The following is a 12,506-nucleotide window of genomic DNA, read 5'->3' as shown; positions in this document are numbered from 1 at the left end:
AGACAGCTAGCTAGCTAGCTAGCTAGCTAGATAGATAGAGTATTTATATAAACTAATATAGTTGTGGGTTATTTAAGAAACATAACTGAGACAATCATATACAGCATAAACTATAAGAAAAATTGTATATAATTATAAATTATAACCATATTTTTTGTATACATGTAGTGGATTAAGATGTGGAACTATAAATAAATAAATAAATATAAATATATATATATATATATATATATATATATATATATATATATATATATATATATATATATATATATATATACTGATTGCTATAAACACACATACATGTTATGTTAATATAGCTTGACATACTTTGTGTGTATATATTTTAATAAAGGGGTGGGTTAAATAAATGTTTACTTCTCCCCACTGTTTTTCAGATGTGTAAATAACACTAATATTGTATTAAGTATTTCTTTTTTGCTTGTCTTATGTTGATAATTTGCTTCTTTCATTGGCTTTTGTTGGTGGTTGAATTGTGCTTTTTATAAGATTAAAATAAAACATTTGTTCATTCTTTGATTAGTGATTATGGATGGAGTCTTAAAAACACATACCCGGATGAGGTAATAGTCCCGCTTGAAACCAACACAGATGGAGTTTTCACACCAAGCCATGGACTTTGGAATATCTGGTGCACCAAAGTCCCCCTGTGAGACGAAAAGGTAAACAATGGGAGACTAAATGTGTGTGTGGGGGGGGCACAAGTGGAATGAGTCCCACGTCTGCTGTCCTTGGCTGTACCTGCAGCTCGTGGAACTCCCTGTCCTTCCAGTAATACATCTGGAGCTTCTTCTTCACGGCGACACACATCCTCAGCCTTTCCTCTCCGGAGCTGGTTAGCTGAAGACAAGAAGCAAAACATACGACTTGACATGGAAAATATGATAACACTAAAAAATGTGGAAACAGGAGGAAAAATATCGCTCTGACTATTGTTATGTCAGATGTAACAACTGACTCAACTGACCAAGGTTATAATAGTTTTTATTTTTCATTATAGTTTAGTTTTATTTAGTTTTGACTTTTTTTTCTCTAATTCAGTTAGTTTTAATTAGTTTTTAGAGCAGGTTTGCTAGTTTTTATTAGTTTTGATATTTTCTAAATGCTTAGTTTTAGTTCAGTTTTAGTTTCTTTATATCTTTTCTCTTTTTCTCCGTCGTATTCAAATAAATCCCAGACAGGACTCTGCTGCTTTCTCCCAACTTTAGTCTCCATGTTTCCAGGTAGAGTGGGGACCAGAAGACGACAAAACAACAAGTGACTACATGTGACGGACTGTTAAATATCATATGGTGCCAGCAGCTAAAATTGCTTGAGGGAAATAAATTGATTCATATCAATCCGATACTGATAAAGATGAAAACAAAGGGAATTTTATCCATAATTTTTATATATTTTACTTAGTTTTGGAAGCAAACAATACAGTTTCAGTTACTTATCTTTTTTTTTTCTTTTAATTATAGTTTTTATTCATTACAGTTAACGAAAATGTTTTTTCAATTCTAGTTTTCGTCATTTCGTTAGTTTTCATTAACGATAATAACCTTGGAACTGACTCCATTTCAGGGATATTACAGGGTTCCTGTGGGTATCAGCAAATCTAATTTAATGGTTTTTAATGCCCTTTTTAATGCCATTTCTTTTTTTTAATATATATTTTATTTTTATCTTCATATTTTAGGATACACAAAGTAGACAACAACAAAAATGAAAAAAAGAAAAAAAAAAAACGAATAAAAAATAAACACAAAAGACAGACCACAACAATTAGAGCATCCAGGTTCAAACTTCAGACAAAATACAAACAGGTTCAGTACAAATTAGAATAGAATTATACAAGTTCAAGGATTTCTTTGATTAACATACACATTCCATTTTTCCCAATATTTTTTTTACATTTTTTAATGCTACTGTAAACACATTTAAAGCCCATGTCCAACTGCAGATACAGTTTTATATATAGTTTTCTGTCAGTTTACCGTCCACAGGCTTTAACCAGGTTCTGAATAGTTCCTCCTCCAATCACTTCTGCTGAAACTTCCATTTCTCAGTTTTTCCTACATTTGCTAATATTCCCTCTGCTCTTTCACCACAGCATGAACACACTCACAGCACATTACATTCTAAGCATCCAGTGTTGTGACTTTGTGTATCGGCCATAAACAATAGTCAATTACAGGGTTCCACCTGTCAATCATCACACTATACTTCCAATTAAAATGATTAAATGTTTATATAATCAAAATAAATCCTGAATAACAATGTTTTTTTTTCCATCAAGCGTATTTAATTTTTTAATGCCTCTGGACATGGAATTTAATGCTTTTAAATGCCACTTAAGGCCTTAATTTTCACAAAATCTATTTAATGATTTTTAATGCTTTTTAATGACCTGCACAAACCCTGGATAAATATAAAGAAAACACTGAGCCTATTGTCAAACAGGGAAGAATTCCTTTAATGTGAAAACTCCGTCTGTGGTACCATTTTGGCCAACCTTTATCGCTCGTTTATTGAAATCTGTTAAAACCTAAATCAAGAGAAGGTCATTAACCTGTAGGTCACATGCGAACAGCGTGGCTCCCTTGGCCTTGGACACCACAGTGATCTGCTGAAATGTCAGAAGGTCATGGACGTGGATGTTGTTTTCTATCGGACAGGGATGATAAATGAAGAAGGATGAATACGGAGTCCACAGAGAGACGGTAGTTTCACGGCTGGTAGGTATCGATAAATCTTACAAAACAGCACGAGGGTCACATAGGAAGAAAAACTTACCTAAGAGACTGACGAGAATTTTGTACTGTGACACGACATAAAGCTGTGGAAAACAAAACAGGTAAAAACAGGTTGAAATGAAATGAATACAACAGTAAAATATAACTAATGTGACCTGAGACTTTCCTGATAAAAAAAAATAATAATAAATGTGGTTTTAATATTAATTTCAGGCTGACTGGACTCATCCAAAACACATCAATTATCCTTAGTTTTTCTAACTTTTGATGTGTATGGGATTTCCAAACTCAGCCACAAGTCACTGAATGCAACACTTAAAGCAGGGACATCAAACTCATGTTCTACATTCAGCCCAATATGATCTGAAGTGGATCAGACCAGGAAAATAACAGTGAAAAAAGAACATTACATTAGGAAAATGTAAAGAAAAATAAGTGCAATTTTAACAATAATAGTCCTCTGTTTATCATTTCCACATGTACATTGTAAGTAATAGATCACAATGGATCTACACAAACACACATTTAGTAACACGTAGAATATTGGTACAATTACACTTACATTCAGGTTGTTCACATTTGTTTATCTTCTAAAATTACATTGAAGATATTAACAATCATTTTAGTTTGATCTACAGTGGGTCAGACCAGTAAAATACCATCATAATAACCTATTAATAATGACAACTACAAGTATTTCTCTTTGTTTTAGTGTTAAAAAAAAAGGAACATTAATGGAAAATATTTACATTTACAAACTGTCCTTTCACAAAAAATGTGAATAACATGAACATGAAATATCTTACAGGAGTGATATTTTGCTTTTTTAAACAGAATTCTTCCTTTTCCCACATTTCCCTGTGGTCTCCATAAACTGTAAAAACTCTGCTTGGGTCTGAATTCTTCATTCATTCAACTCCACAGGTCCATCTTCAACCCTATTTCTGAATAATGACACCAGAAAGGTGGTTTGGAGCGCTGGCCCTTTAAATGAACATGAGCCACTTCAGGCCCCGCCCCCTCCAGGTTGTCGGCTGTGCTGCTCTGTCCCGTTCAACCAACAACTGAACATTTTAGCTAATGGACATATTTTCAGTCTGGACTACAACCACTGCTGCTGACAAACAATTATGGGGAAATACTGGAGAAATGTTGGTCTGAAGTCTGGACCTGATATGTGCAAATGTGGAGACGGAACTAGTTATAAAACGGAACAAATTAAGCAGGAATTGAAACAGGTTGTAGAAATTCACTGGATTTTTGCTAAAATGAAAATAAAGATAGTTTTGCAGCAGCTGGAGGGTTCAAATTCAAACTGTATGAACTATTAGGGTCTGAATACACAAATAAATGAACCACAGACTAAGAAAAGTGGGTTTAAAGAAATATGAGCCCTTTAAGAGAATTAAATGTAATTGTACCAATATTCTGTGTATTTATAGATCCACTGCGATCTGTAAGTTGTACATGTATAAATGATAACATAATGATGACAGTGAAAATAAACTTAAACTGCACTTATTTTCTTAATAAAGTTCAGGTTGTTCATGTCATTCACAGTTTTTGTTAAAGGATAGTTTGCAAATGTAGACATTTTCATGTAATTTTACTTTTTTTTTTTTTTTTTTTACACTAAAACAAAGAGAATATCACAGCTGGCTGGAAGGCCATAACAAGAACTGGCCTGCTACAGACCCACCTAGATACAAACAATGGTTAGATATAGTACAGGAAATATGGGTGATGGAAAAAATGACTTATAGCTTAAGATTAAAAAAGATGAGTTTGATAGAAAATGGGACAAACTGATTGGATTTATAAATGAAATGGTCATGTGATGCCCTTATTTTCCTTTTATTGTATTATTTATGGATATCTTCTGTTGAATACTGTAACCCTCAACTGGCCTTGCTGTACTGTTTGTTGTATTTTACATCCATGAACATGTGAAAAGAAATAAAAAAAATAATTATAAAAAAACAAAGAGAAAAGTTTGTAGTTATTATTTCTAGGTTACTATGATAGTATTTTACTGGTCTGATCCACTTTAGATCATATTGGTCTGTGTGTGGAACCTGAACTAAAATAATTTTAACATCCTTGATTGTTAATATCTTCAGTGTAATTTCTGTATTTCACACATTCATCCCACAGGCCAGATTGGACCTTTTTGGCGGGGTGGTTTTGGCCCCCGCGCCGTATGTTTGACACCTGTGACTTCAAGTAAAGTAAAGCTGACATTTACAACTGTATATACCCACAATGCTTTGCCCCAGAGCCTGAGGTAAATCTAAATCCTTCTACTAGGTTCTCTACCTGCTGAATCTTTTTGGAGAAGTTCTTGTTGGATTTTTCCAGCGTCACTTCAAACCGGTTGGTTCCTGTCGGTAAAACAGAGGCATTTATGAAAAACAACTTCCAAAAAAAAAACATACAAATGGAATGGGTCTGGTCCAGTGTCCTCGCCGGGTCTGCGTACCTGCATCCTTTTTTATTCTGTAGAGGAGGAGGTGGCCTGGTTTGGTTCCTACAAGCAGCCAGTCCTCTGTGGAGACATGGACACAAACAGAGACAGAGTCAGCATCTGAAATGTCCTCAGACTCTCCTCACAGATGGTTAGATACTCATCGACAGTTCAGGCTGATATGTCACTACTTCACTGTTTAGAGCAGGGATATCAAACACATTTTCCACCAGGTTCCACATTCAGCCCAATAATAACACAATAACCTAGACATAATGACAACATCAAGCTTTTCACTTTGTTTTAGTGTAAAAAATAACATTATATAATGAAAATATTTATATTTTCAAACTATCCGAAAAAAAGATGTGAATAACCGGGAAAAAACTGAAGTTTAAGAAAAATAAGTGCAATTTTAAACAATATTCTGCCTCAATTTATCATTCATACATGTACATTATGGATCAGATCTACAAAGGCACAAAACATTTCAGTCAAACAATAACACAATAACCTACAAATAATGACAACTACAAGCTTTTCTCTTTGTTTTAGTGTAAAAAATAAAATTACATTATGAAAACATTTACATTTACAAACTATCCAAAAAAAAAAGATGTGAGTAACTGGAAAAAATCAAATTTCTTAAGAAAAATAAGTACAATTTTAAACAATATTCTGCCTCAACTTATCATTCATACATGTGCATTATGGATCAGATCTGCAAAGGCACAAAACATTTCAGTAAATTAATAACACAATAACCTAGAAATAATGACAACTTTAAGCTTTTGTTTTTGCTTTAGGGTAAAACAAAAGTAAAATTACATGAAAATATTTACATTTACAAACCATCCAAACAAAAAACATGTGAATAACTGGAAAAAAAAATGAAATTTTTAAGAAAAATAAGTGCAATTTTAACTATATTCTGCCTCATCTTATCATTCATACATGGGCATTAAGGATCGGATCTGCAAAGATATAAAACATTTAATAACAGGCAGAATATTGGTAAAATTACACTTAATTTTAAGACATTTCAGGTTGTTCATATTTGTTCTGGTTATTCACATATTTTCATAATTTAATGTTTTTTTTTGCACTAAAAGAAAAATTTGAAGTTGTCATATTTATAGACACTATGCAATATGGTCAGGTAAGGGAACACACACATCTATGAGAAAAATCAAAGTTTCTCTGATCCTAAGGGTTGGCGGTTCGAATCCCGCTCTGTCCTAGTCGGTCCATTGTGTCCTTGGGCAAGACACTTCACCCTCCCTGCCTCCAGTGCCTCATAATAGGATCAAGAATTGAAACTGTGTTACTATGCCCATTGAAACCATGTTACTTGTCAATAAGCCCAAAACCTTCCAATACATTTTCCTACATTTTGACGTCAGTGCAGTTTAATATCTTATTTAACACATCAAAGGCAAATTTAAGTGCACTCCTGTGGGAACTGAATGCTAAGCACTTTGGTGTAAACCTTGTAAAAATCAGTGACATTTTGATGAAACTGTGTCACTGAGCACATTTTAAAACATTTTTGGTCAAAAATGAATTTTATTTTATTTTATGATGTTTGCAGCATCCTTTGTGACACCCAGTTTTCTGGTCCATGTCAGACTTTCTGTACCAAACCATATCTAACAGACAGGAGTATACCTTTTATTAAGGCCACTTCTGAGTTCTCCTTTCATCTCCTCTGAGTCCTGCTCCTGGACTAGGTCCTATTACCTGAACTCAGGGTGCAGTAATCCCATCTGAGCAAGAAGACTGAAGTCTGTAGATTTGGCAATAGCATATTCTAAACTATATATATTTTTTGTCTTTATACAGTTGTTTAGGTTTGTATATTTTTATTTGCATATTCTATTTCTGAATATTATCCTCAATCAGATCATGTTCTATTTCCCATCTTTTATATTCATATTTTTACTTGTTTGTACTTATACATGTATATTTCAGTTCCTATTGTATCTGACACATTAAAATACTCTGATTCTGAGTCACAGTCACTCTGCTCCATGTTCCCTTGTGTTCCCTTCCTCTATCAGTACATTTTCAGCAAAATACTGCTATCAAGAGTGTTATTTGTGTCACAGTCACAGTGAAATAAATGATATGAATAGATGTTTTTCTCTTGTCACCTGATACATAGGATCCTTTTGCACAGGCTAAGTGTCGTTCATGTCATGTAAGGACTCATGGACAACTTCGACTGCTGCTTGGATGAGTCAGGAAACAGCATCAGTGTGAGCGTTAATGCAGAGTTTTTAACCATGGATGGAGACCTGTTCTCTGGACTCATCTGGGATCAGAAACCTCTGCACAGATCACTCATATATGAACTGTTTCTAAACTGAATAATGAATTTTATAAGGTTCGTCTTATGTATTTGTGTTATTTTTTTCCATGGACCTTCTGTGAGTCTGATATTAATTTTGGATTTAATTTAATGCCATTGATCAGCTAAGTTTCCGTTTTTCTAAGGTTTCTGAGCTGTCACTTCCTTGTACAAAGTTCAGTGGTTTTCATTAATGTACTGAGTGCATTTGCTTCATCAACAAAAACATGCAAATTACTTTAACATTCTGAAAAGGTTAAGAATTACAACCTAAATTAGAATACAAACTAAAGTAAACTTATAAAATAAATAAGTGCTTTCAGCTCACATTTTATGGAAGGTAAACTTCACTGTAACTGAATTCAAAACACCAACAAACACATTGGGCCATTAACCTCCTGAGACCCAGAAAAATACAAGTTTTGGCTTTTTTTAAATAAATAATTGCCTATGTTGGAAAAATCATGATGCAACAGTTTTTTCAGACGCATTTTTAAAAAAAATGTTATTGAATATCCTTTGCGGTGGACAGTTTTTTATTTTTTTTAATAAAGCTGTGAAACTCTTGTCCACAAACGTGGTCAGAAAACCCATAACTGGGTCTGAGGAGGTTAAAATGAAGCCTTTTGCCTTTACGTAACGGCACATTGTGACTCTGTGATTCGATTACTGTACTGTACTCTAGTCACATGTACAGAAATAGAGAGAGTAAAGCATAAGGTGAAAGAGCAAAGAAAGCACAGCTCTATGTCTGTGCATGAGTGACATAGAGATAAATATAATAAGAAAATAGCTAATAGATAATAATAAGTATTTAGAGAAACTGTCTTCAGGAAATACTTATTCATGTCAGATGACCGACGAAAACACCCTGACAAACCAGTTTGTCACCACAGTTTAGTTGAAGCACATAGAACATCAAAAATAACCGCATGACTTTTCACAGGTATAGTTGTAGTTACTCCCCAGTGGGCTTTTTTAGACAGTTATTTGGGATTCTTTATGTACCTGCTGTGGCTTTTTGTGTATGTACAGCCCTGTGTAAAATCCTGGTCCAACATTCTGTTTGTTGGTTTAGCGAATTTCTAATGTTCACATATGAAGTATTAACAGCAGGAAAACCTACAGTTTCTGGTTAAAAACAGCTTCTATAACCAAAGTCGTCGTATTTAGAGTGACCTCCCTTTACACTTAACATGTCTTTAACCCTATACTTCAGAAAATAAGACATTTATGGCATTAATTTACTGATGTTTTATACCATGTCTCACATGTCAACACACATCAGATGTTCCTAATTGTTTGTGCTGCTTCTTGTCATGGGGTCAGAGATCACACTAAATAGTGACTTCAACCTTTACCACAGATTTAACTCAACTTTTTGTGTGTCTTTTAAGGCTGGGCACATATTTCCTGTATGTTCATGTCATATCAGAAGAAAAGAGATTGAGATATAAATATGTATGATCATTTAAACCCTGAAAACAAAAATAATAATGTCAGGAAATACACACTGACTTTAACACGGGGTAAAACTGTAACTTTATTCATTTCTATTTATTACAGAGGTAAAATCTATAAGTGTTAAAAAATATGCTTCTAAAGGTAGACTAAGACATTTACACAGTTCTGCATTTGGAAAGAATAATGGTCCAAAAAGATATAAAAATAGAGTTGTTTTTCTGAAATATGTACAATTGTCCAGTCTACAAATCGAATGACACTTTCTTTTCGCTACACTTTAGAACCACACAGCCCTCCAGAGCATCCAAACATCCAAGAAAACCTTGATTTATTGTGTAGTTTGTTAAGAAAACATATAAGTAGCAGCTCTTTCGGATTTATCAAGTGTCTGCAACTCACCCCAGGCCGCAAGACAGTCGATCTGAAGAGGCAGCTTTTCCAGAATAGGCACTGGTTCATAGGCGTCATGCATCTTGAGGAGATACTGGAAGAATCTGATGATGATGATGATGATCTGATGGATGAGACCCCCTCTGTGTTTACCTCTGCCAGACAACAGCTGAGTGACCAACCGCTGATGAATCGGTTAGCCCGTATGCGTCTCCATTAACAAACCGAGCCGTTCTAAGTCGGTACAGACAAACAGGAGGAGATATAGTCTGACAAACACAGATATCAGACTCATCTAAAACTGTCAATCCGGCTTCTGAGCTAAAAATTCCCCCGACCAAAACAACAGCTGATCGTTAGCCTGCTAGCTTAAAGTTAGCAAGTGACGGCTACTACTCGTTAAACATTTCTCCATATGACCCAAACTAAAGCAAACACAGTCTCCGGTACAGACTAACCTTATTTGACCAGATACAAGTGGTAGTTAATGCCGTGCGAGTCGTAGTTTAGTGGTTATTTCCCGTTTGGCCGGTTAGCTTCATGCTACTTCCGCAGCTGTGTTGACAACGGCTGCGCGAGGCTTTGACAGGCACGTGACTGAAGTGTGTGCTCACGAGGAACGAATTAAAGGAGCAGTGAGTGTTTTTATTGTTTATGACAAGAAGAGTGTGTCAGTGTGGGAAGGAAATAAAAACTAACATAAACGACTTAAACCTCTGATTTAATACCATTTAAAGGCTTTTCTGATCATTAATGAAGCATGTTTCCTCATAGTTTGAAATAAAGATGAGAGAGATTCCTATAATTATAACTTCTAATATTAAAGTCATTATTCTGAAAAGTTACTCCATTAAGCTTTAGTGGAGTTTTAGGGATATAATATTATTAAATTGCACTTCTTTTTCCCTAAGAAATTTCAGGTTGTTCATGACTGTTCAGGTTATTCACATTTTACTTTTTTTTTTTTTAATTTATCTGTAGGAAATGTCAACATTGATTCACCAGTAAAACGCATGTAGTTTGACAAATGACAGTGGATGTTTTATGTTAATTTAATGATATATTTTACTGAATAAGTCACTTTTTCTTACATTTTCTCTATTTTATATAATAACCTTTGACTTTACTCTGAGCTTTTATGAACATCTACATGATCAGTGAATTAAATATATAAAAATACATGATTTACACTGAAAAATGAAAAGGATAATATCATGTTAAATGGTGGTAAATCACTCAGGAATAGTTAGATGGTTGAGAAAACTATATTTCCAGGTCTTTAGCAGTATAATCTGTCACTATTGCTATTTTGTACATTCTGTATTTTTTTTATGTTTTATTTATTGTTTTTTTCCCCCCAGTTTTTGTTTTCCAAATATATGTTATTGATATTTCATTAGTGATTATTGTCTCCGATGTTGGAACTGATATTTGCACTGAAAAATGCAAAATGCAGAAGATGATATTACAACAAGTGTTCAGAGTACGCAAACCTCCGCCAAGCACCCCAAACGGTGTGCATGTGTGGATCGACGATTTCTTTTTAAATTCAAGTTCCAAGGTTGTTCCATACAGCAGAAAAAGTTGAAGCTTGGTACCAGTCGTGTATGTCAAATTAGATTCAATTCCAATCAATATTTGTTGAGTTATAATGAAAAATGTGTGGTAAATGGGATTTTCAATGTCAAATTGAAATGTCCACAGAGTCCACATTCCACAGTGGATGTGGACAATGTTGTGCCAGATACAAGATACTCTTATAAGCTACAGGTGGATCAAATTGGAGGCTAATTGGAGTTGTTTTGAATTTTTTGTGAATTTTTGAAAATTGCTCTATGATGAGAGATAGGAAAATTTGAGATTTTGTGACCTTGCTATGACCTTGAACTTTGGCCTACTTGGCCCAAAATTTAATGGGTTGGTCCCAGGGCCTAGGCCTATCTGTGGGGACAATTTGGTGAAGATGGTTGAGATAGTTTTCCTGTAAAGTTGCTAACAAACAAACAAACACGCAAACAAACACAAAAGCAAAGTGATCACAATACCTCCTGGTGGAGGTAATAAATGGAGATAAATATGTTAGGAAAGGTTAAATTTAGAGACAAATTCTTGTCCCAGAAAACAGTTATGTCTTTAAGAGTTAAACCAAATAATGAATCAGAGCAGATGTTTCTGTTAAAATCTAGAAAAATTCACTTTTTATCTTCATCGTTCACAGAAGTTCCACTAAAGCTGCATTAAACTTATATCAGCATGTTGAGCTGAGCCTCCTTTCCTTAACATTGACACTATTTTGGTGATTAGAAGAAGCGTCTGTGACCAAAACCCCTCTATTTGATGGCTCCAATAACATGGCTTTCCTGTAGACTGATTGATATTGATCTGTTGTATTGATATTATCATTTCCATTTATGACTGTTATGTTTTCCTACTTAAAAGGAGGAAAAGGTCTTCAAAACAGCAAAATTCACCGTCTGAAGATAAAACAGAAGAGTCGCATTATGCTTAACATTACATTTTTGTCATAATAAATAAAAACAAAAGCATTGAAGTCATTTTTCAATATAAATCTTTATTTGCAGAACATACGCAAGAAGCCATACAGTATCATCAGCTTCACATTACAATGCAAATCCAGAAAATGGGCTTAGTATCTCTCTGAAGTAAAATGTCCCCCAAGAGGCTCAGACAAATATAAATAAAAAAAAAAACAACAGAATGTAAGAAACTCAGAGTATCCACACAAACTGCAGTAGATTGCACGAGGACGGGAGTTAATTCTGCCACGAACGGCGAGGTCATTAGTGCTGCAGCGTGAGTAGGACCAGCTTCAATTCATCAGTCATGTACAGTGTTCCTTAAACTACTGAATTTAAGTGAGGATGGAGTGGGGGGAGGAGGGGCCGAGGATGGAGTGTGCACATTTAGAAGAAATCACAATTATTTTTTATCACAAAACCTCAGTGGATTCTGTGATTCACAAACTCAAGTTCACTTTGGTGCAGTGAAAAGCTACAAACATCTGTAGAAACAAACAGATATTGAAAATTAATGTAGTGTCCATGACTTCATAGACCCA

The 12,506-nt window shown here is 34.4% G+C and overlaps 1 protein-coding gene across 1 annotated transcript in view; it reads right to left on the bottom strand.

Annotated features, from left to right (window-relative positions):
• The window catches only part of LOC115413934 (vam6/Vps39-like protein), a 45,500-nt gene extending 35,491 nt beyond the window's left edge, over positions 1 to 10,009 (bottom strand). The window contains 8 exon segments of the mRNA XM_030127072.1: positions 576 to 668; positions 763 to 861; positions 2,576 to 2,670; positions 2,800 to 2,842; positions 5,076 to 5,140; positions 5,239 to 5,304; positions 9,437 to 9,661; positions 9,886 to 10,009. Coding sequence (XP_029982932.1) covers positions 576 to 668; positions 763 to 861; positions 2,576 to 2,670; positions 2,800 to 2,842; positions 5,076 to 5,140; positions 5,239 to 5,304; positions 9,437 to 9,509 — 534 coding nt within the window. The 5' untranslated portion in view covers positions 9,510 to 9,661; positions 9,886 to 10,009.
• Between the last annotated feature and the right edge of the window lie 2,497 nt (positions 10,010 to 12,506).

This window comes from Sphaeramia orbicularis, chromosome 22, assembly GCF_902148855.1.
Source record: "Sphaeramia orbicularis chromosome 22, fSphaOr1.1, whole genome shotgun sequence".
Taxonomy (NCBI): Eukaryota; Metazoa; Chordata; class Actinopteri; order Kurtiformes; family Apogonidae; genus Sphaeramia; species Sphaeramia orbicularis.
This window is presented reverse-complemented; position numbering and strand designations above follow the sequence as displayed.